This window comes from Panthera pardus, unplaced genomic scaffold (genome assembly GCF_024362965.1).
Source record: "Panthera pardus isolate Hobbes unplaced genomic scaffold, ASM2436296v1 HiC_scaffold_22, whole genome shotgun sequence".
NCBI lineage: Eukaryota > Metazoa > Chordata > Mammalia > Carnivora > Felidae > Panthera > Panthera pardus.
This window is the reverse complement of record NW_026526788.1, coordinates 7,400,787-7,428,767: the sequence shown is the minus strand read 5'-3', so window position 1 is coordinate 7,428,767 and position 27,981 is coordinate 7,400,787. Positions and strand designations below refer to the sequence as shown.

Genomic DNA, 27,981 nt, shown 5'->3' with positions numbered 1-27,981 from the left:
GTGTCCAACTTCGGTTCAGGTCATGATCTCATGGTTTGTGAGTTCGAGCCCTGCATCGGGCTCTGTGCTGACCGCTCAGAGCCTGAAGCCTGCTTCGGATTCTGTGTCTCCCTCTCTCTCTGCCCCTCCCCTGCTCATGCTCTGTCTGTCTGTCTCTCTCACAAAAATAAATAAAACATTAAAAAAATTAAGTTTAAAAAAAATATTTGAAAATCACTGGTTTAAAAATACAATCTGTGAGGGACACTTGGGTGGCTTGGTTGGTTGAGCATATGACTTTGGCCCAGGTCATGATCTCATGGTTCATGAGTTCAAGCCCCGCGTTGAGCTCTGTGCTGACAGCTCAGAGCCGGGAGCCTGCTTCAGATTGTGTGTCTCCCTCTCTCTCTGCCCCTCCCCCACTTGTTCGTTTTCTCTTTCTCAAAAATAAACATTAAATGTTTTTTAATTACAGAATTAAATACATAAGTAAGAACGCCTCCACCTTCCACACCCTCATATATCCACAGTAGGTACAGAAACTAACAGTGTGCATCACCACAAAAGAATGTGAGCTTGGAATGTGCTGTAAAGGTACAAATCCCAAGTTACTGTGTACACGCCAATGTTTTATTAAGTTCCAGGGAACTGATCTTCTCCTTCTTTTCATCATTACATCTCTTGATTCTAAGAGGTTTACATTTTCACAATTTTCGGAAATCAGAATGCAACGTGTACTCAATGTAGATCTTCACTGTGATGGTGAGGTTCTCTGGCATAAAAGGTTACTAAATCGACAATGTGAGAATTTCTTTTTTTTTTTTTTCAGAACTAGGCAAGTTGATCCTAAAGATCTCATGGAAAATATATGTGTAAGAATAGCCAGGAAAATTATGAGGGAAAAACAGAGGTTCCGGGAAGGAGGTGATTAAAAGCCTACCAGTCACTCAGACATATTTTAATGATAATGTACAGAAAACAGCAGGATGGGAGCGTGACATCTGACAGATTACTGGAACAGATTCTACCCAGATGCACTTCTGAATTTAGGATGGTCTGGGTGACATTCCACAGGATTCCTATCACTGGGAACTAATAGGTTATTTAATAGATGATGTTAAGAAAAAACTAGGTACACCTTAGAGAAAGACTACTAGGTACATCTCTACCACATTCCTTGCCCCAAAATAAATTCCAGAGGCGCCTGGGTGACTCAGCTAGCATCTCACTGACTCTTGATTTCGGCTTAGGTCAGGATCTCAGTCGTGAGATCAAGTCCCGCATCGGGCTCCACATTCTCTCTCTCTCTACCCCTCCCCTGCTCATGCACACACACACTCGCTCTCCCCCCTAACGAAATAAATAAATCTCAAAAAACTTTATCCAAAAAAAAAAAAAAATTCCAGATGCATCACGGGGGAAACCAGTCCCTCGATAACCTAAAGGATGTTATCACACTTTCTACACCTGCACAGCATCTCTACCAGGCCCCCACACTGGTTAACAGTGGCTATCCGGGAAAGACCTGCATCCCAGGGAACAGGAGAAGGAAGGACATTGCTTTTCACTCCATATTTTTACATATCTTTCACATTTAGAACCATGTGTGTGTATTTACTACATCTGCATACATGTACCTAGTAGCTGTACCTATAAATATTTACTTTCATAATTTAAAAAAAAATTTTTTGCAACTTCAAAAGATAACCTTTTGACATTTTTCTCATTCCACTGGCCGCAATTAGAAATGTTCAAGAACAGAATGGAACAGAAGACTTTTATCTAACTTTGACAACGGCTGTGACGGTCTTCTCGCCACACTGGGCGATCATCACAGCCCCACCCCACTCACCGTCCCTTTCATCTCCCTTAACTCACCTTGGCGTTCGCAGTGTCAAAAATAGTTTCAATGAGTAAGATATCAACCCCACCATCCAGGAGCCCCTGGGCCTGCTCTTTGTATGCTTCAACAAGCTCGTCAAATGCTGCAAAAAAGAATAAATAAATCACATCCAGGACTCAGTCATCAAAATCCTCTCGGTGGCCAGGACATGAGTTCAGGCCTGCGCCGTCAACTAACTATTGTTGGTTTATGATGCTTAACTTAAGGACAACATCACCTTTTGTGAGAAACCAAATAAAGGAATAGGGCCGTGGTGGAAATTACACCTGTAAACCGAACACAGTTGCTCCTACTAAACACCGCCTACGAGCCGAGAATGAGTGAGTGAGGAGGCAGGCATATGGTCTCTTGAGCCCCGTACCTTATTTCCAACATCTTTAGAGTGGATCATTCATTCCAGAGGTGGTTTTAATCAGTCAGTTAAGGAATGAGTGTGAGGGACAGCTACAGAAACATATCACACTGACGTGGAAACATCGCAGGCCTCGTCCCGTTCCCTCACGCTTGCCTTGGTGAGAGGCCACAGTCCCGTGGACTTCACTCCTGCCCTCTGACACCAACTCTGCCAGAGAGGAAACCTGCCTGAAGGGCAAGTTCAGCCTGTAACCAAAGTGTTCAATCACTGCTGCGTAAGATTTCTGTTAGAAACATCTTGAGTTGTCCATGTCTGTCTGAGAGGTCATCCCTTCTCCCCATTCACCTCCCAACCAAACAAGAAAGAAGCTTGGATATTCCAGAGAGAAACCTCAACAGTACCTTTATGCTTGCTGTATACAGCACAAGAGAAAGGAGAACTCAGCCCCTTGCTGTCATGTTAGACCAAAGAGGGCATCACCAGGCATAAGCCCAGTATGAGAGAGCAATCCCTGGTGAAGAAGTATGGTATCACTACATGGAAAGTTCTAGAACCAAAAACCTACAAACCATACTTGCCTGAACTTGTCATCTATACAAAACTCTTTACCATACAGAGTATCAGTATTATTCAGCTAAGTTTCATTCTTTTTGTTTTTTTATTGTCTTGATGTTTAAGAAATTGACCTAGATCTGCAGATTTTTCATAAAATCTCAATGTAAGTGTTTATATACACTAAGTTATAATGTCGACCGTGCTAGTATGTTTATATGGTTTGGGTTGCTTTCTGACATGAAATGGAGATTCAGTGAGTTATTCTGTAATAGACCAAGGCCTGGTGTCCATACTTACCCAACTGTTCCGTGTAAAGCTTTTTTTTTTTTTTTTGATTGTTTTTATTTCCTCAGCAGATAAAGAAGCACCAACACAATACCATGTACATTTGAAAACAAACTCAATAACAATAATAATGATGATGATGACAGTAATATAAACAAGAGCTAACTCTTTGTTTAGAGGTTAACTACATTCCAGGGACCATTGTAAGCCCTTTATGTCAATTAAGTCACAATAACCCTGAGGAAGATCCTGTTACTCGTCCCATTTTACAGATTTTAGGATCACTGAAACACAGAGATACTGGCAGGTCAAAGATTATATACCAGAAATACTCACTAATGTTCCTGTAATCTGGTTTTTCCACAGATGGGGACACAGAGAGGGTCTTATTAGTTGGACCCAGGGCTCCTGCCACAAACCTCTTGATTCCTTTGGGAAAAGAAAAACAAGCGTAAAATCTCTAAATAGGCTGAACTTTGTGTTGTGAATCGACAGGCGCTAAGATTTTTCCCTCCAACACACATCTATAACCCCTTATCTACAACTCTACAAGACAAAAGCACAAATTTTGTTCTTAATTCATTTGACGACAAAACATGATGTGACCTCTCCTGAACCACAAGAGGCTATTTATAGTCTTTATCGCACTTAGTGAGACAATTCATAGATTTTACTGCAAACACGCGTTTGGTTATCGCGGCCCCACCAGGAAAACGATGAACCATAGGGGATGTGCACGTATTGTTGCCAAGCCAACCCAAAAGACTGAATCCTTGCATATCTGACTTCAAAGTGTTTCAGTGAGTAACCCCTCTTCTATCACCACAGCCGTGTTTGGATAAATCATCTCCCCTTATTCTTAAGAAATCTCAAAGGTCCTGAACTTGACACAGAATCTGTGAGAGCTCCTCATGGAAACATTCCACTTGAAATACTCTCCAGCATTGGGCTACAGGCCTGTCACTGTGGGAGGATATTAAGCCAGGATTAACAATTATAAAGCCTAAATTAAAGTATGAGAGATCAAATCTTAATCACTCTTTTAATAATCCTTTAATAACTTTTCCTCCAGGCTAGAGTCCAGGTGCTTCTAAAAGAGCCTCCAATGTTATGTCCATTTACATGTCATGACAGAAGCCCGAGGAAGGGGTGCACTGCCCCTTGCCTTTGGTGACAGTAACCACTCAGTAACCTGGGTTATGCTGTATCATTTAACTGGAGAAGACCACTGACTAGTTGATAACCCAATCTTTGAACAGGTTACCTCTCCCAAAGCTGAACAATAATGAGGACATAAGAAAAAGGTCCTTCTCTTTCCCCGCTTCAGCGTGTTTAACATTTTCTGACCTGCGACCCTGTCGGGCTGACAGTCTGTGCGCGCCCCTGGATTTAAGCATTATCTCTCAGAAGCAGAGCTCCCGTGAACTGCTTCAGTCTTCATTAGTATGCTGTGTCTAACTTCCTAACAATTCTGCTTTACATTTTCTCCTGTTGGCAATAATCTTACATTCCCAAATCTTTGGGGGCTCCACATATTTCTTGTATTCCTCTCCTTCCCGCAAAGCCTCCCCACCAGCTGGCGCCCAAGTCATGTGAATGGCAGCCAGCCAGAAGGTTAGCTATTTCAGGGAGCCGCTTTCAAGTCCCAGCAAGACTAAATCTAATGCCACACTCCTGGGCGTGCGGCACAAAGCCTTTAAGGACATCAGTGGTATGAGGCAGAAAATGCTCAAAAGGCAGTATCTCTTTACCCAAATAAGCCAACGGTGGGGATGAGGCAGCTTTAAAGGGATAAGATCAGGTGTCTTAATGTTAACCATGATAACCAGTCAGCTGTCACCTTAACTACCTAACGACGTGCTTCCAAAGGGAGAAAACTTGTTTTAGCTGCAAATACGCAAGGAAGCTACAGTCCTAGCTACAAAGGTAAGCTGTAACCCCCAGTAAAGCAAACACAGCGTCAAGCCTGAGCCCATGGGCGTGGAATAAATCCAGAGAGACACTGAGCGGCTTCTTAGGGAAGGGCAGAGAGTAACTTACACACAAGTACAAAGCAGCGACTGCGGCGTGGCCAGCAGGCCGATGGTCACAGGGGGAAAAGGGCCATGAAGACAGAGCCTTGTAGCTCAGAATCTCAAAGGAAGCATCTCCGTGAACCCGGGAGGATGACGTTCCTTACCTGTCTGGAGAGACACCTCCTCGGCCGCTTTCCTGGCCACCGCCGCAGAACACTTGTTCATCCGGTAGGCCTAGCAGATCAAACGCAAACGTCAGCTCGCTCTTCTCTTCCTCCCGTACGAGTAAGAACTCCTGACCTTCAAAAACCCAGTTTTATTCAGTAAGGAAGTACAGAGGGAATTAACAGAAGCTCTGAATGAAATCTCAGCCAAGAAGACCTATCAGCTGCCCCAGCTGTGAGGACAGCAGGAAAGACAAGAGTCTTTGAGACCTGGTTTTAGCTTCTTCCCCTAACTGTGAGCTAAATGATAAAAAGGGCAATGCCTGGACATGTGGTATGTCAAAGAGTAAGCTGATGCAGTTACATACTCTGCGAATCAGCAAAAAGCATGGTGATGGGAAAAGACAGGAGGCCTGGGCTGGAGGACCGATTGTCCCAAGAGCCTGTGTGGCCCACTCCTTTTGCAGTGTCTCCGGCCGTGACTTCCTTCACTGGATGGTGGCTGAACTCAATGGTTCCCAACCTTCTACAGATCACTAACCTCTTTAGAATTTCGTAAAGGGCCATGAACCCTCTCACTGGGAAATAAAAAGTATGCACAAACCTCAATTTAAAGAAGTTTATAGGCCTCCTCAAAGGGGTTGACAGACACTGCTTCACAGGTTAGAAAGTCCTAGACTTGTGGTCTTCAGGATCCCTTCTAAGATCCTATGTGTCATGTATCCACAGAGTTAGTAATTAAGAAGCCAGAATATCCTAAAATACGGGGTGGCAAACTATAGCCCCCGCGGCAAATCTAGCCTGAGCCTGTTTTATAAATAAAATGTTACTAGAATACAGTCAAGCTCATTCATTTGCATGTTGTCTATTGCTGCCTTTGCACTATAATGGCAGAGTTGAGGAGTTGCTGTATGTGACCAACGAAGCCTAAAATATCTACTTAACTGGCCCTTTACAGAAAAAGTTTGCCAACTCCTGCCCAATAATCACACGAAACTCATCATTTTCCCTTGATAACCCAAAAGACACAAGATCTCACAAAACATCATGAGAAAAATCAGTATTGGAGCACCAGGACTTCCTGCATGAAAACAGAGGAATGTGTCTGGAAAAATCCCACACAAAAATGGGAACGGCAGCATCTACTACATATTCCCATCATCCACATTTTATAAAATTTGGAAAAGGGGCATCATGTTGATTAAAGAAAGAAACCAGATCTCCACCCCACACCCATGAGGATGGCTACTTTCATAAAACAAAACTCAAAAACCCCCAAAACAGAAGCGAACAAGTGTCGACAGAGCCGTAGAAAACTCAGAACCCTCGTGCACTGTAGGTGGGAATACAAAATGGTGCAGCCACTGTGGGAAACAGCATGGTGGTTTCTCAAAAAATGAGACACACAATTACCGTATGAAGCAAGCAATTCCCCTTCTGCGTACAGAATCTCAGGAAACAAAAGCAGGGAAGCAAGGAGATCGTGGGTACGTAGTAGCAGCATTGTTCACAATAACCGAAAGGTGGGATCAACGCAAGTGTCCCCAACAAATGAACGAACACACAATATGGAGCATGATCTGGCCTTAAAAAGGAAGGAAATTCTGACATAGGCTACGGCATGAGTGAACTTGGGAAACATTATACTGAGTGAAATGAGCCAGTTGTAAAAGGACAAACACTATGATTCTACTCACGTCACGCACCTAGAGGAGTCAAATTCATAAAGAAAGTACAGTGGTGGTTTCCGGGATGTAGGGGGGTGGCAGGAGGACGGGGAGTTACTGTTTAACGGTTACGGAGTTTCAGCTCCACAAGATGACCAGAGTCTAGAGATGGGAGGTGTGATGCCTGCGCACCATGAACGTACTTAACGTCACCGAACTGTACGCTCAAAATGGCTAAGATCGTCAATTTTAGGTTACGTGTGCTTCCCCACAACTAAAAAAAAAGAAAATCAAATCTGCCACCCAGTGCATGAAAAGGCCTCCCCAAACTGCACACACAGCCAATCATTATGCCTTTATCAGCAGCCACTATAAGTATCATTTTTATTTGATTACGTGCCCATGAAAGAAACCAGTTACAAAATGAACGGTCTGCCATGTTCAGAAGCAGAAGAGATTCAAACTGTTTTCCAAGTCTGACCACGAAAAGTAGGCATCTGGGCACTGGCTGGACTCCGCGCTTCTGGTGGTTTTCTCACTAGCAACTACCACCAAGGCAGCAAACGCGCAGAAATGTCTCAGACTTGAGGCACAATGGAGTTCTTACCAAGTGTTCGAGGCCGTAGTCGGCTTGGGCGACATTAGTGCTGCTGAAAGTGTTCGTTTCAATGATATCCGCTCCAGCCAGCAAGTAATCCTGCAACAGGAGACAGTGATGTCAATGCTGTGAGTTTGAGAACCCCCGTCCCCCAGCAGCAAATAGGACTTTCCACTGGCACCACCACCAGACACCCCGGGACCACTTACTAAGCGGCCGGCACTACACCAGAGGCTAGAGGTACAAAAAGACATAAGGATGTCACAGAAAGGAATGTGCTCTAAACAAACTCAGACCCTGAACTGACAGTTCACATGCTAAGTTGTACGAGCTGAATCAAGTTCCTTAGACTCCGGTTTCCTCGCTGGAAAGTACTAGAATCTAACTCTACACAGTGGCTGTATGATAACACAAGCATCGAGTTGTGGCCCGAACAGCACTCTCCGGCCTGAGCACAAGCTGGCTCCCACTGACAACCGCACTATGAGAGCCCAGTTCTGCCGGGAGCTGTCTCCACCCCAGTTTCCGGGTCCCTCTGAGCCAGAGCTACACTCTTGCAGAAGCCTGAGGGTCTCAGCATCAACCTGTCCTCAACCTACCTTCCGCACTTCACTCTTTGGACAACACCTTGTCAACCTCAATCTGATGAACACTCGGGAATCTCTCAGCTCCCCTGACTTCCCAGTACTGAGTAAACACAACCCTTCCCAAACTGATAAACACTGTTTGCAGAACAGCTAGGAAATGAAAACCAAGATTTACCTATTTATAAGTTACAAACATCCTAAATATCCACCAGTTGGGAAAAACTAAATAAGCTAGAATTAATCCACTTTATAACATGCTTGGTGGCAGCTAAAAAACATTGTGTGTATCTGCATATACCGACATGGAAAAATCTCCAAAAAGTATCGCTGAGTAGAAACCAAAATTGACTGATGTGTAAAGTATGACATCATGAAGTTTAAAACATACACGTACACAAGCAGTATGAATTTTCTACCAATATGTATGCATACACATACATGTATGTACACACACATATACATACATATAAATGCATAACAAAGTGATCCGGAAAGACACACACCAACTAATGTACGTGGTTAGGTCAGGAGAAAAAAAATAGAAATTTGGAGTAGTGGTCAAAGCAAATTTATTCTTACCTATGGGTTTCGTTTTTTTATAAGAGCAAATTATATTTAATTTTTCAAAAAAAGAGCAAGAAAAATTGGAAACAACATTAATGCCTAGGAATAAATTTATTAATAACATATACACAGAATATATTATGAAGTTCTTAAACCATGTTTAAGAATATTTAATGCTCATGTATACAGATAAAAAAAAACCCAAATTCTAAAACAGTATAAAGTAATCCCAATATAATCCCATTTAAAACCCCAGTATAAAAAAAAATTAAATAAAATATAAATTAAAATATGTGAGTAGTTATTTATTGGTGTTGATATGTCCTGGTTTTGATTTTCTCTTTTATGGTTTTCTATTTATCTAGCTACTTCATTTTTTAAGCAATAAACATGTATTGTCTTTACAATTGTTTCTTCTGGCTCTTCATCCTCTCTCTACACCTTTTTTCCTGGCTCAGAATCCCACTCAAGGGCCCTAGGCAGAAATCATGTGATCAGGGGCAAGCTGCGTAATGTCCCTGCTCCTCACTCTTCTCCTGGAGAAAGCTGTCAAGACTAAAGGAGGACTTTAAGGAGAGCATTTGGAGAGGCTAACAGAGGTGTTGAATTCTGTTTTGTGACAGTGATATTTAAGGCAGGGTAGTCCTCGTGGCCAGCTCCCACAAACTTTCCCTGGGCAGAACCAAAGTTGTGGCCACATCACCCATTGTGGTTCTTATAACCGCAAAACACATCTCAGCAACAACCACAGGGCACTTTGGAGAGAAAAAGGTATATTACTCCCAAGTCCTGGAGGGTACAGGCATGCCCAGGGCCACATTGCAAGGGGTGAGGGGCACATGGGGCGGGGGGAGCACAGGCATGGGGTTCTGCCTCTTCCGGGCTATAGGGATGGGGAGCCTGGGGTTTCGCAGTTTCACTCTTTATTGCCGAATTTAAGACATGAGTGGGAATCAGGCTGTGGAAAGGGGAAAAAGGGGGTCAAATAGCTGGCTGTCCGGGTCACCCAGGACTCTCTAAAAGCAGAACTTCATGGGTGGGAACAGCCTGGCTTCTTATCTAAGTGTTTAGTCGGTAGCTGTAGTACGTTAATTACGAGATGGATGTCTTTGAAATGGGTATCTTGGCAGCCAAAAGCTTCATGTCAGGCACTTGCATTACAATCACAGAAGCTTCCGGTCGGGCACCTACACTACAAACATAACCGAGACATTCCATTAAAATTAGCCATCAGGGGATCTGATCCGTGGTCACTAACGCCACTAGAAACAGCCAAGTGTGAAAACAACCCAGTGTTTCCTTTCTTCATCCAAGAACATAGTAGGTTCTCTGCACTCGAAGAACTCTAGCTAGAAAATGCACCCCCAGAAATGGGACACCCACCTACACTCTATTGTATTTACAGCCATTTTTGCTTCATGTGCCTATTGTGGGTACCTTGTAGTTCTATCTAGATGCCTACCTAATACAGACGGCAAGGATTCTTTCTTTTACAAATATTTACTGACTACTTACTACGTGTGAGATGCTCTAGGTAGTAGGGATTTGGCAGTGAAAAACAGGCATCAATTCCTGTCCTGCAGAAGCTGATAATCTAATGATAATCTAATGAAAATCCACACGAACAATATGACGAAACTACATGGCATGGTAGTTCATATGATCTTATCAGTTGCATTATAAGAACTGTATTTGTAACCCTAACAAGCAATTCATACCCATGAGGGCATTCCTGTAGTTAACAGGATTTAACTACACAGTCTCAAGGCCAAGCAGAAAAACTTAGGTACCATTCTTCCTGCAGAACCAACACCTTTTCAAGGACCAATTCTAAATCTTCTGGTACCTAGAATTCCCATTATGAGCAAAGGAAAGGCATTTTCTTCAAATGAATGCTATCCTTCACCTTACCTAGAAAAAAGTCTTGACCACACAATAAAATGATCCCTTCCATACTCACTGGAACACTTAATCACTTGTTTAGACATGTTTTTTTTTTTTTTTAAGAAGAGCCTGAAACACCTATAACAATGCCCCTCTCCAGAAAATAAAACTCTCTCGCTTAACTGGTAAATACACTTTGTCCTTCTAACTGAATCCAGACCAGGAAAACAGATTTGATCATCTTAATACCTCTTCCAGTCACAGTTCTGTGTAATTCCTATGATAATCTATAAAACAATTTCGTTCTGTGTTTAATTATGTTATAAAAATGTATCGTACCCAGTTACCTCCTCCTGATCTCTTTATGTTGAGTAACCATTTTTATTGGACACAGAAAAATGGAATGAAAGGGGATGGGATTTCAAGTCAGGGAGGCTCCCTAATGTCAGATAAGTTCCTTAACCTCTGTCAGGCTCAACTTCCAAATCTACAAAATAAGAATAACCACCTTTGATTTTACTTCATCAGGGCTGTTGTGGTGACTTAAGTAGGATAGCATATGTGAACCCCCCAATTTGTCCAAGATCTTTGTGGTTTCTCACTGGACTTTAAATGCCTCGAAGGCAGAAAAACTACCTTTCTGAACTCCTTATCCTGAATGCTCATCACAGCGCATGACCTTTACTTGATGTCCAACAAGCCTTTCTGGTGAACAAACCACCTCTTTCTTCTGTCCCCTCCAGACACTGGGGACAGTGGTCTGCCCTCCGTACGCGAAACGACTTACAGAATAATCAAATGAACACAGAAGACCCTGGGGATACTTGACCTTATGGATTTGGTAAATGACATTGGGTTGAGTTACACTTAAAATGTCATTGTTGCCTTTCAGTGGCCTGGCATGATCTTTAAATTCGTGACCTCGGAAGTCTTCTTCACTTAGCTTATGCCGCTGGATCATGGTGCCCATCCCTCCATCCAGCACCATAATCCTCTCCCGCAGAAGGGCTTCGATCTCATCCCGCAGGGTTTTCTTCACACCTGCTTTAAAGAAAGGGAAAATCTGACTTTCAAAACTGAAAGGGGAAAAAGACAGGGGGAGGAGGTTTCTAAGAACTACTCTTATGGGAGTCCCTGAAAATTCCCTGTTGAGCCTCCTCCCTGGTTCATCTTTTCCTGGCTGCCCTCAACATGTCCCGTATCTACTGTCCCAAACCTGCTTACTTTTAGCTTCAAGTCCTTTTCCCTCTGTAGGGGATTCTACCTAATCCTGCCCAAAGAAGTCTTCTGTTGGGAGCTCCAAAATTCACCCGCCTCTGCCTCAAAACCCTCTTACGGCTTGGCTCACTCCATTTTCCTTCTCTCTCCACCTAGGGAGGGAGCACTTCTCCACTCACTGCAGATCTGACCACGGAGTGTGCCTCTACTCCTCCTCCCATCTTCATAAAAAATCTAAGCGTTCTTCCACGGGGGTCCCTACTGTATTCACTTTTTAATCCAGAAATACACAAACTGTTCTTGGTCTTTAAGACAGGTTACTATTTACCATAAAACAACCTTGCCCCCCACATATACAAACTCTGAGATCTTGTTAAAGCAGCCTTAATATATGCAAGAGATCAAAGTTTTTTTTTTAACTAAACAAAACATGATTTTCTATGAGAAATTTGACATATTCCATAATTTATGTGGAAAACTAAAAGCCCAGAAAAAAAGCTGAATTAACTTTGAAAAAGTAGAGTTTACTTGGCCCACTAAATAGTCTACCACAAAACTATATTCGCATAAGGAAAAATAAAATATAGGATATCTTCATTACTTAGAATGGGGAATGACTTCAGGCTCAAAAGCCCAACCTATAATATTTTTAAAAATGATGAATTTGATTCCATAAAAACTAAGGATTCTTATTAAATGAAAGTCACCACAGACAAAAATAACAGATTACGGATTGGAGGAAGGTTCGGCAATGTCTAAAACAGATTACAGATTGGAGGAAGGTTCGGCAATTGGAGGAAGGTTCGGCAATGTCTAAATGCATCTGTAACATACAAGGAACTCTGACAAAGATGTGAATAGTCAAGTCAAGGAAGGATAAAATAATACTCAACAACTACTGAAGAAATGCTCAAGCTTATTAGCGATTAGATGTGAATTAAAACAAGCTTAGGGGTGCCTGGGTGGCTCAGTCAGTTGGGCGTCCGACTTTGGCTCAGGTCATGATCTCACAGTTCGTGGGTTCGAGCCCCACGTCCAGCTCTGTGCTGACAGCTCAGAGCCTGGAGCCTGCTTTGGATTCTGTGTCTCCCTCTCTCTCTGCCCATCTCCTGCTCACTCTCCGTCTCTTTCTTTCTCTCTCTCTCAAAAGTAAACAAACATTAAAAAAAAAAAAAAAGATGATACTTATTTACACTCAATAGATGAGCAATAATTATAAGACTGGATAACGTCAAAGAAAATCTGAACCCTCAAGTATGCTTGCTGGAACACAGACAGCCATTCTGGAGAGAACCTGAAGAGGTCTTCCTCCCAGATTTGCCGGTTTAAGCGTTCACAGTTCTTATCTTTTGTAATCCTCATGCTTTTCCAGTAGAGGATTATCTTTCACTGGCTTCTAATCACCTTGCCCTCCAGAACCTTCTCGTAAGAGTTAAAAGTCACATGGGGCGCCTGGGTGGCACAGTCGGTTAAGCGTCCGACTTCAGCCAGGTCACGATCTCAGCCAGGTCACGATCTCGCGGTCCGTGAGTTCGAGCCCCGCGTCAGGCTCTGGGCTGATGGCTCGGAGCCTGGAGCCTGTTTCCGATTCTGTGTCTCCCTCTCTCTCTGCCCCTCCCCCGTTCATGCTCTGTCTCTCTCTGTCCCAAAAATAAATAAAAAATGTTGGAAAAAAAAAAAAAAAAAGAGTTAAAAGTCACTTTAAGAATTCTCCTTTCCCTTGCAAGGGTAAACGGTCATTGAGATCTTCCCTGAAGAACAACAATAACCAAAATACACTCGTGCTTATCTGCGTTCGGTTCATTATGCACAGAACATCCTGTACATGTTACTCCTGACTAGTCAGGTTCTTAACAGGGCACATTCTCCCCAACATCTCTCACAGTGGAAACAAATATCGAGTTTTTGCACTTCCCCCATTTAGCTGAGGCCTTCTGCTGTTGATACATTTAGATGAAAGGGAAATCACGTATTTCCTTTTTTAATTAAATGGGAAGGGAAAAGTAAGAAGTCATGAAGCAGAGGGGCGCCTGGGTGGTTCAGTCAGTTGGGCGTCCAACTTCGGCTCAGGTTATGGCTCAGGTTAGGCTCTCGTGTTGAGTTCGAGCCCTGGGGGTCAGACTCTGTGCTGACAGCTCAGAGCCTGGAGCCTGCTTTGGATTCTGTGTCTCCTCTCTCTCTCTGCCCTTCTCCGACTCACACTCTGTCTCTCTCTCCTTCAAATATAAATAAACGTTAAAAAAAATTTAATAAAAAAAAGTCATGAAGCAGAGATATTAAAGAGCTGTAACATAGGCCTCTGTACATCTTATTTGATAGCATCAGTGACAAAACGTTTCTCAGTTACATTTCCACTGGTTTCAACACCCACATCAGAACCCCAGAGTCAACAGGCTCACTAGCTCACCTGTGTAAATTTCCTTCTGAGTTAGGACTTCAGTATTCACCCCTGCCCAAGATGAACACCCTCTTTCTGTCACAGGCAGCTACTGTTCTGTCCTTATCACTGGTTCTCTTCTTGCTACATTGCCTACCTCATGGCTCACATGTTTTCATGGGTAGACTTGACCACACATTTTAACCAGGGACGACCTTAGAGACCCAGAGCTCATTATAAAGCTGAAATTATTTTCAGTTCTTGAGCTAGTTTTTTTCTCAAAGTTAATCTCAGAGCCCCCGGCATCACCATCAGCTGCGATTACTACTTCCCATCACGACCTTCTATCTGCTTTTACACAGTGATAATTCTGTGCACGCTGGAGTTTGCTCTAACCCTGATGCGGAAAAGAAACGTTCGCTGCAGTTTCAAATAGTTCTCTGGGTTTGCTATCTGTCTCAGCACGTGGACTTTCTTTGGATGAGCACATGCTCAAAAAGTACTAAGAACGTTAACTCATGCAAAACTTCCAAAGCGCCCTGCTGGAATATGGTGCACCAAGCTGCAAAAGTTTCGTTACTTTGACATTAACAGCGTGTTTCAGGGACAGGACGCGGGGACAGGGCGGTGCTTCGCGGCTGCTGATGGTCTGTCTGGGGAGCGAGGGGTACAGGTGCGGAAGGAACCAAGCGGAACAACGTGGGACCTCAGGGCTGCTCCGCAGGTTCAAAGGTGCCGCCCGCCCGCGGGGAAACCTGGTCGCGCGTCTCCAAATGGGGAGGAGAATCACCCTAGGGATTAGGAGCCCATAGCAGGAGTCAATAAACAACTGAACCGCTGGGACCGGGTGGCAACGTTACCGGAAGGCGTCAGCTCTGGCAGCGCGGGTGACATGCCGCCGAGTCTCCTCCTCCTCCTCAGGCCAGCGGCAAAGCCGGGAAGTCGCGCTCTGCACAGGAGACGGCCAAGAGCGACGCCAGCCAGCGCCCGGGAGCCTGCCTCGGAGGCCCGAGTCGCTGGGAGCGCCAAGGGCTCCGGAGCCCGCCTTGCCCCGGGCCTTGCGCGCACCGCACGCCGCGCGGGAGGTGCCGCCGCAGGACCTGGGCGCGGCGCGGGGATGATACGCGCGCCCTCGGCCGCTACAACGCTCGAGCACGTGCTTTCTTCGCGGTCACCCGGCTTGTCCTCCGCGCGGGGCTGGCGGCCAGATACGGGCGGCCCGAGGCCGGGTCGCGGGCAAGGCGCGGACCGAAACCGAAGAGGAGGACAACGTGACGTCCGAGACGCGGGACCGAAGCTCTCAGCCGCCTTGGGCTTTGGGACACATTACAACGCAGTTAGTTTCTCCGCTCAATCTAGCCTCTGCGTGGGAGGTCCCGCCCCTTCCAGCCTGTGATTGGTCTGTACGGGCACGTCACGGCTGTATTGGCTGATCTGTTTGAACCAATCACCTGAGGGTTCTCCCCAGGGTTCTCTGGGAGATGTAGTTCAGGATCCCAGGAGGTCAGTGTTTAGATAGAGCCCAGAGGAGGCTTTGCTCATCTCCAAGCCCCATATCCAGAAGTGCGGCCAGAGTGACCTCTCCAAGTTTAGGTCGTAGTGCGAAGTTGACGATGGTTTTCAACGTGTTTTGGTGTCAAGAGACAGGAACGTGGAGTCAGAAGACGAAGTACCAGTCACGTTTTGCTACTGACTGGCGCTGGGCAAAATAATTAATCTGAGGCAACACCACTCTACACTCTCTAAGCATGAAATGATAGGTTTTGCTATTTTATAAGGTTGTAGTAGGGAGAAAATGAGATAGTGTGAACGCGCTGTGAAATCTGTAAAGTACGTATAGGCATGTTAATTGTCACTTATTGACAATGAAATTTTATTGAGCATTTATTATGTATCATGCATTGAGCATGCAAAGAAATGCTTCCATCTTGGAGAGATGGAGAAGGAACTCGCAGGAAAAAAAGAGAACCACGTATGGATACAAAAGAGCTGCAGTATTCTAAAGGTGTTGGGGCGAAGCTTCAAGGAACTGAGTCTTGAAGAGTAAGAAGTGTGTGCCAGGTAAGGCCATTCCTGTTGGGACAAACTCCCTGGGTGGAACACAGTACTTGAGAGAATTTGAAAATAAAGGACGACTCTGTAAGGATCAGCCTGGTAGATGGGAGGAAAGCAAATGAATCTAGAAAAATAAAATTGAGACCAAATTGTGACGTTCACAAAGCTTTTTTTTAAAGTACAAATTTGCCTGCCCTTCTCATTTTACTGTGTGTAATTATACCTCAATTTTTTAAATGTAAAAATTATAATAATGTGTATGGCATCTTTACCAACAATGGTCACACTTGGAGATGGGAAAATCGGAGGGGGTGGGGAGTGAAGGGAACAAAGGAGAGTGTGGGCGGGATAGGATGGCCCTGAACAGCTGAAGATCTTGTTAGGATTGTAAGGGCTAGTTTTAAATTATTCCCCGTGTCAGTTTGTTGATGAGTCCCTTGAAAAATAATCTTTTAGGTACCTAGTTACTTAGTATCCTCTGTCTTAGCAATAATTGCAGGAATTGTGTATCAAGTGTGTATTTTTAACAAGTCGTCAGATACTTGCTTTGTCAGCTAAAACTGACCAGATCCAGTGTTCTCTTAGTCTTAAAGGGGTAACAAATTAGACTAAAGGGGCAGTGAATTACTAGTACAGAAACTCACACAACATAAAGAAAAGTTCCAAGGATACCGTCAGGGGTTGACCTGTGTCCCCCAACACAAATGTTGAAGTCCTCTAAACGCTAACACTTCAGAATATGAACTTACTTGGAAATAGGCTTGGTGCACATATGGCAAGTTAAGATGAGGTCCAAGTGGAAGGGACACTTAGCCCAATGTGACTGGTGTCCTTATTAGAAGACGAGAGAAACACACAAGAGAAAAAACAGCCATGTGACAGCAAAAGCAGAGGTTGGCATAGCCTGCTGACACCTTGGTTTTAGACTTGTAGTTTCCAGGACGGTCATACAATACAGTTTTGTTGTTTTAACCGCCCCCCCCCCCCCATTGTGTGGTACTTTGTTAGAGCAAGCCTAAGAAACTGATACAAATACATCTTTAGATGAGGTGAGACCACCAAGGCAAAGCCTCAATTTCTCTGTCTCCGTAGAAAAGGACCTATTGTCTTATTCTGATGATAGTCTGCTAGCCCACCCCCCATCTTCACCCCGACTCTCATTAAGCTCATCCATCATACCCATTATGTAGAAGTAAGGCTCCAAACTTCCCCCTGGTAATTTTGGGCTTCTTTCCCAGTGGGTTTGTCTTACAGAGAAAGAAGTTCTGATTGGTGAAGCTATATATCCAAATCTCACCGTACACCAGGGGTAAACTGTCTTCCAGCTTTATACGTTATTCTATGGGCTTGATTGTGTATGTCAACCCCATTAGATTGCATTGGTGTCCTGCCAGTCGAGAGTCCTGGGACTGTAAACTGAGAGCCAGTTCTGGAACAAGGTATTGCTTGCCCTGGGGTGTGGTCAAGGTGATCATCGACTTTCCCCAGAAGATCCCTGACTTTGTCCTCCCTCCCTCAAATCCTTTCGTAATCTCAAGATTTTGACCCATCCTCAGAGGCACAGAGGTCAACAAGCATTTTGATTACTGACACGGATTGCACTAATTGAGGTGAATTTACCGAGTCTATGATATACAGTCTTGTCACCAAGTACAGGGAAGTAAAAAAGAATATAAATGAAACCTGAAGGGTTTTTTTTAAGCTTTTTAATTTTTTTTAACATTTATTTATTATTGAGAGACAGAGAGAGACAGAGCATGAGCAGGGAAGGGGCAGAGAGAGGGGGAGACACAGACTCTGAAGCAGGCTCCAGGCTCCGAGGCATCAGCATAGAGCCTGACGCAGGGCTCGAACTCACAAACTGCGAGATCATGACCTGAGCCGAAGTTGGATGCTTAACCGACTGAGCCGCCCAGGCGCCCCAAGAATTTGTTCTTAATTAACTTTTCAGTTTAAAAATTATTTCTGGCGTGCTCTGAGAGCACCCACTTCTCTCTGACTGGCTAGGACAGCTGATCAAGACTAGGTACTACTCCCTCTTTCTTTCATCATAAATTGGAAACTGTGAATAAGGTAAGAAAAAATAAGATAAATAAATAAATAAATAATAAATAAATAAATAAATAAATAAATAAATAAAAATTACTTCTGATTCCCCTTCACGTCTAGAATAGAAATTTCTAGAATTCAGGGGCACCTGGGTGGCTCAGTCGGTTAAGCATGTGACTTCAGCTCAGGTCATGATCTCACAGTCCACGAGTTCAGGCCCCGCGTCAGGCCCTGTGCTGACAGCTCAGAGCCTGGAGCCTGCTTCGGATTCTGTGTCTCCCTCTCTCTCTGTCCCTCACCCCCTCATGCTCTGTCTCTCTCACTCTCGAAAATGAATAAATGTTAAAAAAAAAAAAAGAAATTTCTAGAATTCAAAGAAGACTTTACAAAGTGTTTATCAGGTCATTTTCCCTTCTATCTCATTGATAAAAGTAAAAGTTTAGCAGTTAGCTAAAAGTTTAGCTCTCAGCTCATCATCTCAAGTAGATTAAATACCACAGTCCTGTTTATTAAACAAAAATATTGGTACTCATAGGCAAAATCAAACCAAATCAAAACAAACCGACAGCTCCCAAAAAACCCAAAACCAAAAATCCAACTCAAAGCAGATTTAGAGCAACCCCCCCCCCCACGCTTTGGGTTTTCTTAAAAAGTTTTAAATATCCTTGCAATTAAATTTATAAATGTTCTCCTCTCTGTCTTCTGAATGATGATATTTTCAGTGTTTGGAATTAAGTTTTGTCTAACCCATAACTTACAGTGTCGGATGCTGGTGTCAGGCTGCTGGGGGCCCCTCTCTACTGCTCTCTAGTTGTGTGAGCTCTTGGTACTTCCTTTTTCCGTAATTTCTGCCTCTCTAAAAGGAACAAATATATGAATCCTATTTTATAAGCATGAAGATTAAAATAAGAGTTTGCTCATAAGAACTGAAGAGTTCAACACCCGAGAGCTAGTCTTAGCAATGTTACTAGATCAAGCCCATGGTTTGCATTTTAGTTAAGTGATGTCTGCATACAGGTGCTGGCATAATTAGGCAGGTCAAGGGTGAACTGCCTTGGATAATTAAGGCTGTTTTTGCAGTCAGTGGAGCAGGAGGCAGAGATTGAGCCAACTGATTTCCCCAGGTGCCAAGTCCTAGAGAGAGATGGTAATTCTCTCAGTGCAGGAGAAAAGCGAGGCCTCCTCAGGGCTATTGATGACGGTAAAATAACTTCAGGGATGCCTGGGTGGCTTAGTCGGTTGGGTGTCTGACTTCAGCTCAGGTCATGATCTCACGGTTCCTGGGGTTCAAGCCCTGAGTCAGGCTCTGTGCTGACAACTCAGAGCCTGGAGCCTGCTTCAGATTCTGTGCCTCCCTCTCTCTCTGCCCTTCCCCTGCTTGTGCTCTCTCTCTCTCAAAAATAAATAAACTTGATGTTTATTTATTTTTGAGAGAGATAGAGAGAGAGTGGGCGAGGGGCAGAGAGCGAGAGGGAGACAGAATTCCAAGCAGGCTCTGAGCTGTCGGCACAAGCCTGACTCGGGCTCAAACTCACAAACGGTGAGATCATGACCTGAGCCCAAACCCAGAGTCAGATGCTTAACTGTCTGAGCTACCCAGGCACCCCAGAACAAATTGTTTTTTCATAACTACAAAAGGAAACTGGTTAAGATTCAGTGCTTAAAAATTTCAACAATCTAGAGGCCCCTGTGTGGCTCAGTCGGTTGAGCATCTGACTTCAGCTCAGGTCATGATCTCCTGGTTCATGGATTTGAGTCCCGCATGGGGCTCTGTGCTGACAACTCAGAGACTGGAGCCTGCTTCAGATTCTGTGTCTCCCTCCCTCTCTGCCCCTCCCCTGCTTGCACTCTGTTTCCGTCTCTCCCTCAAAAAAAACATTAAAAAAAATTTTTTTTTTTTTTTTTAGATTTCAGCAATCTAAGCCAAGTTAGTATTTTGGTTTTGGTTTCCTTTAATGGGCAAATTTTCAAATAGGGATGGGGTGGGGGGGGGCATCTGGGTGGTTCAGTTGGTTGAGCATCCAACTTTGGCTCAGGTCATGATCTTACGGTTCGTGAGTTCAAGCCCTTCATCAGGCTCTGTGCTGACAGCTCAGATCTTGGAGCCTCCTTTGGATTCTGTGACTCCCCCTCTCTCTCTGCCCCTCCCTAGCTTACATTCTGTCTGTCTGTCTCTCTCTGTCTCAAAACTAAACATTAAAAAAAATTAAAAATAAAAGAGGGATGATTTAAAACATCGTTTTCTGGCTTTGCCTGGGCGGCAGGGAGGCAAGGTCCAAGTAAGATAATCAGGGTGAAATCTAGAATTGCTACGGTATTTGGGACATAATTCAGAGATATTAAAAAAAAATAAGAACTCTTGGTGTATGGCATTTAAAAATCTGTTTAAATCCTATGAATTGTTGGCATTATTATTTGTTCTTTTGGTTAGCAAATATTTATTGACACTGGCCAGACACTGGAGCTAAAATAATGAGACAGACCCAGGTCCTGCAGCCTAGAATGTAGGAAAAATGATAATCAATTATATCATTATAAAGCAAGATTAGTGCCATGGTGCTCTTATTATCCTTGTTTTAGGATGAAAAAAAACAAGGGAAAGAAAAGTTGGCTGATGAGACTGCAGTCCTGTTTACACGTAGTTGATCACAACCAGTTAACAGATTTCTTTGTTCCTTCTGCACCTGCTCTCTTTACTGATTAACCTAAACGAAAAGGAAAAGAAAGAAGAGAGAGGAGTTAAACCCAAGGTCACATTTTCAGTACTTGGCAGCTGGTCCTCAAACCTGGAAAACTGGTTTCAGCACTCAGCTAAGACTTTCCTTTGAGCAGTTCATGCAAGAGCCCTCTCCCCCAGAAAACTGGACATCCCGAATCGCTGGTAATGTCAGCTGTTACACAGAATCCCTGGCCCTCGTTTACAATATAGCATGAGTTTACAAAACATTGCTGCTTTCTTAGTAGTTAAATAAATGCCATTCATATTCCTGAAACCCTGGAATTTTACTATGCTACGTTTTCAATGGGAGATATTCGGGGCGAGACAAAAATTTCACGTTCAAAGGACGTTCAACATACGGCCTCCCCAGAAGTACAAGACCTTCCTGAGGTCTGGGAGGTCAGGCACTTGCCTACTACTCTGCCTGTCCTTTTGCCTTGCGTATTTAATTAGTCTTTTATTCCGTTTAAGAAAGTCTTATTCATGTACAGACTTTTTCTGGCTTGGTCTCAACTACGTCTACAGCAACGTCTAATTACTGGCACACAGTGGCAAGTGAATTAATGTTTGCAAGAAGAAATTACTGGGGAGCGCCTGGCTGGCTCAGCCGGTAGAGCATGCGATTCTTGATCTCAGGGTTGTAGGTTTGAGCCTCACATTGGGTGTAGAGATTACATAAAAATAAAACCTTAAGGGGCATCTGGGTGGGTCAGTCGGTTAAGGGTCCGACTTCGGCTCAGGTCATGATCTCACGGTTCGTGAGTTTGAGCCCCATGTCGGGCTCTGTGCTGCCAGCCCAGAACCTGGAACCTGCTTCCGATTCTGTGTCTCCCTTTCTCTCTGCCCCTCCCCCACTTGTGCACACGCGTGTGCACACACACACACACTCTCTCTCTCTCTCTCTCTCTCAGAAATAACTAAATATTAAAAATAAAAATAGATAAAACATAAAATCTTTTTTAAAAAGAATAAATTACTGGAGACATATGGCCGTCACCATTTTTCAGATCTTATCACATAAACACTGCTAGCTCAAATTTCACAGCAGACTATAAAAGAGAGAGGAGTTTGTTTGTTTTGTTTTTACAAGGATATACTTAAAAGTTGTAATCATTCTCTAAAATTGGAGATACGATTCTTTCGTTTTCCAATGGTAAGATAAATCTCACAAGGTTAATATTAAATACAGCAAAATAATCCCCAGATCAAGCTGACTGTAATTCAATGAAAGGTACTAATCCTGGTAAAGAAACACTGTGTTCCTCAGAAAATGTGGGCACTGGGTGAAGCTGAATATTGCTTAGGAACGGAGGCACAGAGAAGGGACTCAGGAATGTCCGACTTGCTAATGGGATCTTTAACCGTTTCTGGTGTAGCGGGTTTCTATACTAGTAGGAGATCCATGCCTCAGGCTATCAGGGTTTGAGACCACTAGCCTTCAGAGTCCTCTGGCTGTTGCCTGGGTGGCCAGCTAGTTCCTCTCTGGGGACAGACAACCATACTGGGACATGTAAGCTCTTTCTACTTAAAGTGGGACATAAATATACCAGTATACCATTAAGAATACCCATGTGTAAATATCAAGCACTTCTAATAATATCTAACATACCTTTTACACTTGGATGGCCAGTTGGTATTAAGGACCTTGATATAAAGTCCTTATTAAAGCCATTAATTTGGATAGCTCTCAAAAATGAAGTATTGCCTGAAAACATTAAAGTTACATAATGTATGTTTTTCTTCAAGTAAATATTTAATCACCAATTACTTATTCCATTGGTCAAACGCTATTAATTTACAGTTCAGGGTTAATTCTGTAGTATGTTAAATCTTGGCATGTTTTTATTAGGGACTAATTTAATTTCAAGTAAATTGAAACCCATGGCATTATTCAGATTATCAAAATGTGTAATTGATATATTGACATCAGAAGGGTACCTGGGTGGCTCAGTTGGTTGAGCGTCCAACTCTTGATTTCGTCTCAGATTATGATCCCAGGGTCTTGGGTTCGAGTCCCGCCTCGGGGGCTCAGTATGGAGCCTGCTTGAGGTTTTTTTTCTCTTCTCTCTCTCAAATAAAATTTAAAAATATTGACATCAGAGCTTTAGAAAGTCAATAAAACAAGTACTAATTAACTACCTGAACTAGATAAGTAATGTGTCAGGTGCTTTGGGGGGGATGCGGAGATGTTCAAAACAGGATTTCTACCCCAAAGATCAAAGAGAGATAATAAATGAGGAAGACAAAGCAGAAATTGAATAAGGGAAGTACAAATGAAAAGCTACCAACCAGAGAAAAGGAGGAAGTTCATTCAAAATATAAAGAACTGAGAAGGATTCAAGGAAGGAGATGGGTTTGGACTACAATGTAAAAAATTGGTGCTTATGGGCTGAAAGTTTATGGGGCACCTGGGTGGCTCAGTCGGTTGAGCGTCCGACTTCGGCTCAGGTCATGATCTCACAGTCTGTGAGTCAAGCCCCGTGTCAGGCTCTGTGCTAACAGCTCACAGCCTGGAGCCTGCTTCGAATTCTGTGTCTCCCTCTCTTTCTGCCCGTAACCCACTCGCATTCTGTCTCTGTCTCTCTCAAAAATAAATAAAACATTAAAAAAAAATGAATGTTTACGCCATGCCTACACCTCACACGAATTCGTATGTTGAAATTCTAATGCCCAATGTGATGGTGGTGGGATGTGGGGCCTTTGGAAGGTGCTTAGGTTATGAGAGTAGAGCCTTCGTGGATGGGATAGGGCTCTTCTAAAAGAGGCCCAAGACAGCTTCTTTGGAAAGGGTATTCCTTGGTCGCAAGTAATTGTTTGAAGGACACATAGATCATAGATGTTATAAGCTCTGCCATATGTAACTTGTCTTTCTACTGCTCATATGCTTGAACAACTGCCTGTGAAATTCTTGAATCACAGCTTTTTCCCCTCAAAATTGTTTGCTGTGTTGTCTCTCTTTCTAACAGCTCTACTGAGATATAATTCACATACCATGCAATTCACTTATCTAAGGTGTACAATTCAATGGGTTTTGGTGTATTACATTATTAAATTTTTTTAAATGTTTTAATGTTTTTTTATTTTTGAAAGAAAGAGGGAGAGAGAGAGACAGACAGACAGAGCATGGGGCGGGGGAGGGGCAGAGAGAGAGGGAGACACAGAATCCGAAGCAGGCTCCAGGCTCCGAGCTTCGAGCTGTCAGCACAGAGCCCGACGTGGGGCTCGAACCCATGAACCATGAGATCATGACCTGAGCTGAAGTCAAACGTTTAACTCACTGAGCCACCCAGGTGTCCCACATTATTAATTTTTTTTTAATTGTGGTATAATATATAACATACATTTGCCATTTTAACCTTTTTTAAGTATACAATTTAGTGGCATTCATTACAATCACAATACTGTGCAATCATCCCCATCATCCATTTCCAAAACTTTTTCACCACCCCAAATAGCAACTTTGTAACAATTAAGCCCTACACTCCCCAATCCTCCTCATCCCAGTCCCTGGTAACCTATAATCTACTTTCTGTCTCTATGAATTTGACTACTTTAGGTACCTCACAGAATTGGAATGATACAACATTTGTCCTTTTGTACATGAGTTATCTCAGCATGATGTTTTCATGGTTCACTCGTGTGTAGGTTCACTCGTGTGTAGCATACATCAGAGCTTCATTCCTTTTTAAGGCTGTATAGCATTCCATCGTACGAATATACCACATACTGTTTACCTATTCATTCATTCATGGACCCTCGGATTGTTTCCACCTTTTAGCCGTTGTGAATAATGCTACAATGAACATTGGCATACGAGGATTTGCTCCGGCCCCTGCTTTCAATCCTTTGTGTATAAACTTAGGACCTGGAATTGCTGGGTGATTTGGTAATTCTACGTATTGCTTCTTGAGGAACTGCTCAGCTATTTTCTGTAGTGACTGTAGTGTTTTACATTCCGACCAGCAACGTGCAAGCCTTCCAATTTCTCTGCATCTTTGCCAACACTTGTCACTTTTTCATTCTCCTGATAAAAGGTATCTCAATAGGAATGACATGATATCTCTTTGCAGTTTCGATTTGCATTTCCCTAATGATTAGTGATGTCGAGCAACTTTCCTGTGTTTATTGGCCATTGTATACCTTGTGTGGAGGAATATCTGCTTAAATCCTTTGTCTATTTTTGAATTGGGTCGTTTATTTTTTGTTGTTGTATTGGAGTTATTTATGTATTCTAGATACCAACCCCTTTTCAGATACACGATTTGTGAAGATTTTCTTACATTCTGTGGGGTGTCTTTTCACTCTCTTGATGGTGTCCCTTGAGGCACAAAAGCCCTCAGTTTCGTTGAAGTCCAATTCATCTATTTTTTCATTTTGTGAACTGTGCTCTTGGTGTCATACCCACTAAATCATTGCTAAATCTAATGTCATAAACATTTCCCACTACGTTCCCTATGTTTTCTTCCAAGATTTTTGTAGTTGTAGTTAAGATTAGGTCTCTCATTCATTTTGAGTTAATGTTTGCATATGGTGTAACATAAGGGTCCAAATTTATTTTTTGCATGTGGAATCCAAATTTTCCCACCACCATTTGTTGAAAAGACTGTTCTTTCCCTATTGAATGGTCTTGGCACCCTTGTCAAAAATCAATTGACCATACATGTCAGGGTTTATTCTTGGGTTCTGCAGTTTATTCCATTGGCCTATATGTCTCTCCTTATGCCAGTACCACACTGTTTAGCTTTGCAGTAAGTTTTGAAATGAAGAAGTGTGAATCTTTCAACTTTGTTCTTTTTTTCTTCAGATAGTTTGGCTATTTGACATTCCTTGAGATCTCATATGAATTTTAGGGTGAGTTTTTCTGTTTCTGTAAAAATGCCATTGGGATTTTAATACAGATTGCATTGAATCTGTACATTGCTTTGGGGAGTATTGACATTTAACAATATTCCAGTTCACGGATGTGGGATATCTTTCCATTTATTTAGGTCTTCTTCAACTCACGGAAATGTCTTGTAGTTTTCAGTGTGCAAGTCTTTAACCTCCTTGATTCAGTCTATTCCTAAGTATTTTGTTCTGCTTAATGCTATCGTAAATGAAATTTCACTAGTTCCTTGTTAGATTGTTCACCGCAAATGTATAGAAATACAACTGATTCGGGAGTGTTGATTTTATATTTGAATCCTCACTGTATTCATTTATTGGATCTAAATTTTTTGTGTGTGAATTCTTTAGGGTTTTCTATATATAAGATCATATAATCTATGAATGGAGACCCTTTTACTTTCTTTCCAGTGTAGATGTCTTTTACTTGTTATTCTTGCCTAATTGCTCTGGCTAGAATTTCCAGTACTCTGTTGAATAGAAGTGGTGAAAGCAGGCATCTTTGCCTTGTTCCTGATCTTGGAGAAAAAGCTTTCAGCCTTTCACCATTGAATGTGATGTTAGCTGTGAGGTTTTTTTGTATTTCTGTATTTCGTGTGGTCTTTATCATCTTGAGGGAGTACCTACTATTTATAGTTTATTGAGCATTTTTATCATGGAAGGGTGTTGAATGTTACCATATTTTTTCTTTTTCTTTTCATTTTTTTTAAGTTTATCTATTTTGAGAGAGAGAGAGCATGTAAGCGGAATAGGGACAGAGAGAGAGGGGAGAGAGAGTCCTAAGCAGGCTCCGCATTATCAGCACAGAGCCTGATGTGGGACTCAAACTCAGGAACCATGATATCATGACCTGAGCTGAAATCAGGAGCCGGATGCTCAACTAACTGAGCCATCCAGGCACCACCCCTATGGTATTCTTTTTCTGTATCAATTCAGATGATCATGTTTTGTTTTATTTTGTTTTGTTTTGTTTTCCCTTCATTGTGCTTCATTATGTCATGTTAGATAAAAAAGATAAAACTAGGCAGGGACCCTAAACTGAGTGGTTTCGAATTAGGATTGGAAGGCTCAGCTGAGGTGCCTCTGTTCTTCTGCCTCTGCCTTAGGCCAGGCCCTTGTCTTACACTTGGACTCTTAACAACAGCCTTTTCAAAATAGTCCTCATTTTACTGTCAGCGGATCTTGGAATGATTGTCTTTGAAGAACTTGCAGTCTGCTGGGAATAAAGAATTTCTTTAAAAAAATTTTTTTTAATGTTTATTTTATTTTTGAGAGAGAGAGAGCACAAACAAGGGAAGGGCAGAGAAAGAGGGGGACAGAGGATCCAAAGCAGGCTCCGTGCGGACAGCAGAGAACCTGATGTGGGGCTCGAACCCATGAACCGTGAGATCGTGACCTGAGCCCAAGTCGGGCGCTTAACCGACAGAGCCACCCAGGTGCCCCGGGAATAAAGAATTTCTGATTCAGTTGATCTCATTGGATACTGGCCTTTTAATGAAAGATTTGGTTTGTCCCTGGTCTGCAGACTATAATAACCTGTTTCATTTCTAACCTCATCATAATATTGAATGAGTACATATGTTAGGACATAAATATAAATCTTAAATGTAAATTCAGTGTTTTACGTTTAAATCCGGAGTCTTCAGGGCTTTCACACATCTGAAGCAAACAAATAGTCACTTCTTATATGTTTATTGCTTAAATAAATACTCCAGCAGGCTGGGGATTCATTTGGTTTTGCAAATTTTATGCATATCTCCATTTAATATCTTATTTTCTCCTGAACCATTCGGGATGGAACATTTCATGTATAGAACAGAATTGGGTTGATTCAGACACCCAGCCCCTAAGGGGAAAAGTGTCAATTTTTGATATATTGAAGAATGGCTCCTACAGTCTACACCGTGGAAGGAAATGGAATGTGGCCTATGTGTGGTATTAGAATAAGACTTAGAATTGCCTACCTTCAAAATTCATCTTAGGGTAACAGGTAAGAACAGTTCTGGAAGTCTCAACTCTGCTGGCTGGGTGATCATAGTCACTTAGCCAAGGTGGTCTCAGTTTTCTGTAGAATGAGGATCATAGTGAATTCAAGGGGAATGCTGTGAGGAGCTGTGATCGTG

The 27,981-nt window shown here is 42.8% G+C and overlaps 1 protein-coding gene across 3 annotated transcripts in view; it reads right to left on the bottom strand.

The window, feature by feature from the left end:
* The window catches only part of MTR (5-methyltetrahydrofolate-homocysteine methyltransferase), a 137,128-nt gene extending 121,883 nt beyond the window's left edge, over nucleotides 1-15,245 (bottom strand). For 2 of the 3 annotated variants that reach the window (XM_019418899.2, XM_019418901.2), the window contains exons 1-6: nucleotides 15,012-15,245; nucleotides 11,386-11,600; nucleotides 7,531-7,620; nucleotides 5,257-5,326; nucleotides 3,414-3,506; nucleotides 1,858-1,964 (exon numbers count right to left, since the gene is read on the bottom strand). In XM_019418899.2, the coding sequence (XP_019274444.2) occupies nucleotides 1,858-1,964; nucleotides 3,414-3,506; nucleotides 5,257-5,326; nucleotides 7,531-7,620; nucleotides 11,386-11,600; nucleotides 15,012-15,045 (609 nt within the window). In that variant the 5' untranslated portion in view covers nucleotides 15,046-15,245. The remainder of the gene's footprint in view (nucleotides 1-1,857; nucleotides 1,965-3,413; nucleotides 3,507-5,256; nucleotides 5,327-7,530; nucleotides 7,621-11,385; nucleotides 11,601-15,011) is intronic. The other variant, XM_019418900.2, reaches the window with a different exon arrangement.
* Between the last annotated feature and the right edge of the window lie 12,736 nt (nucleotides 15,246-27,981).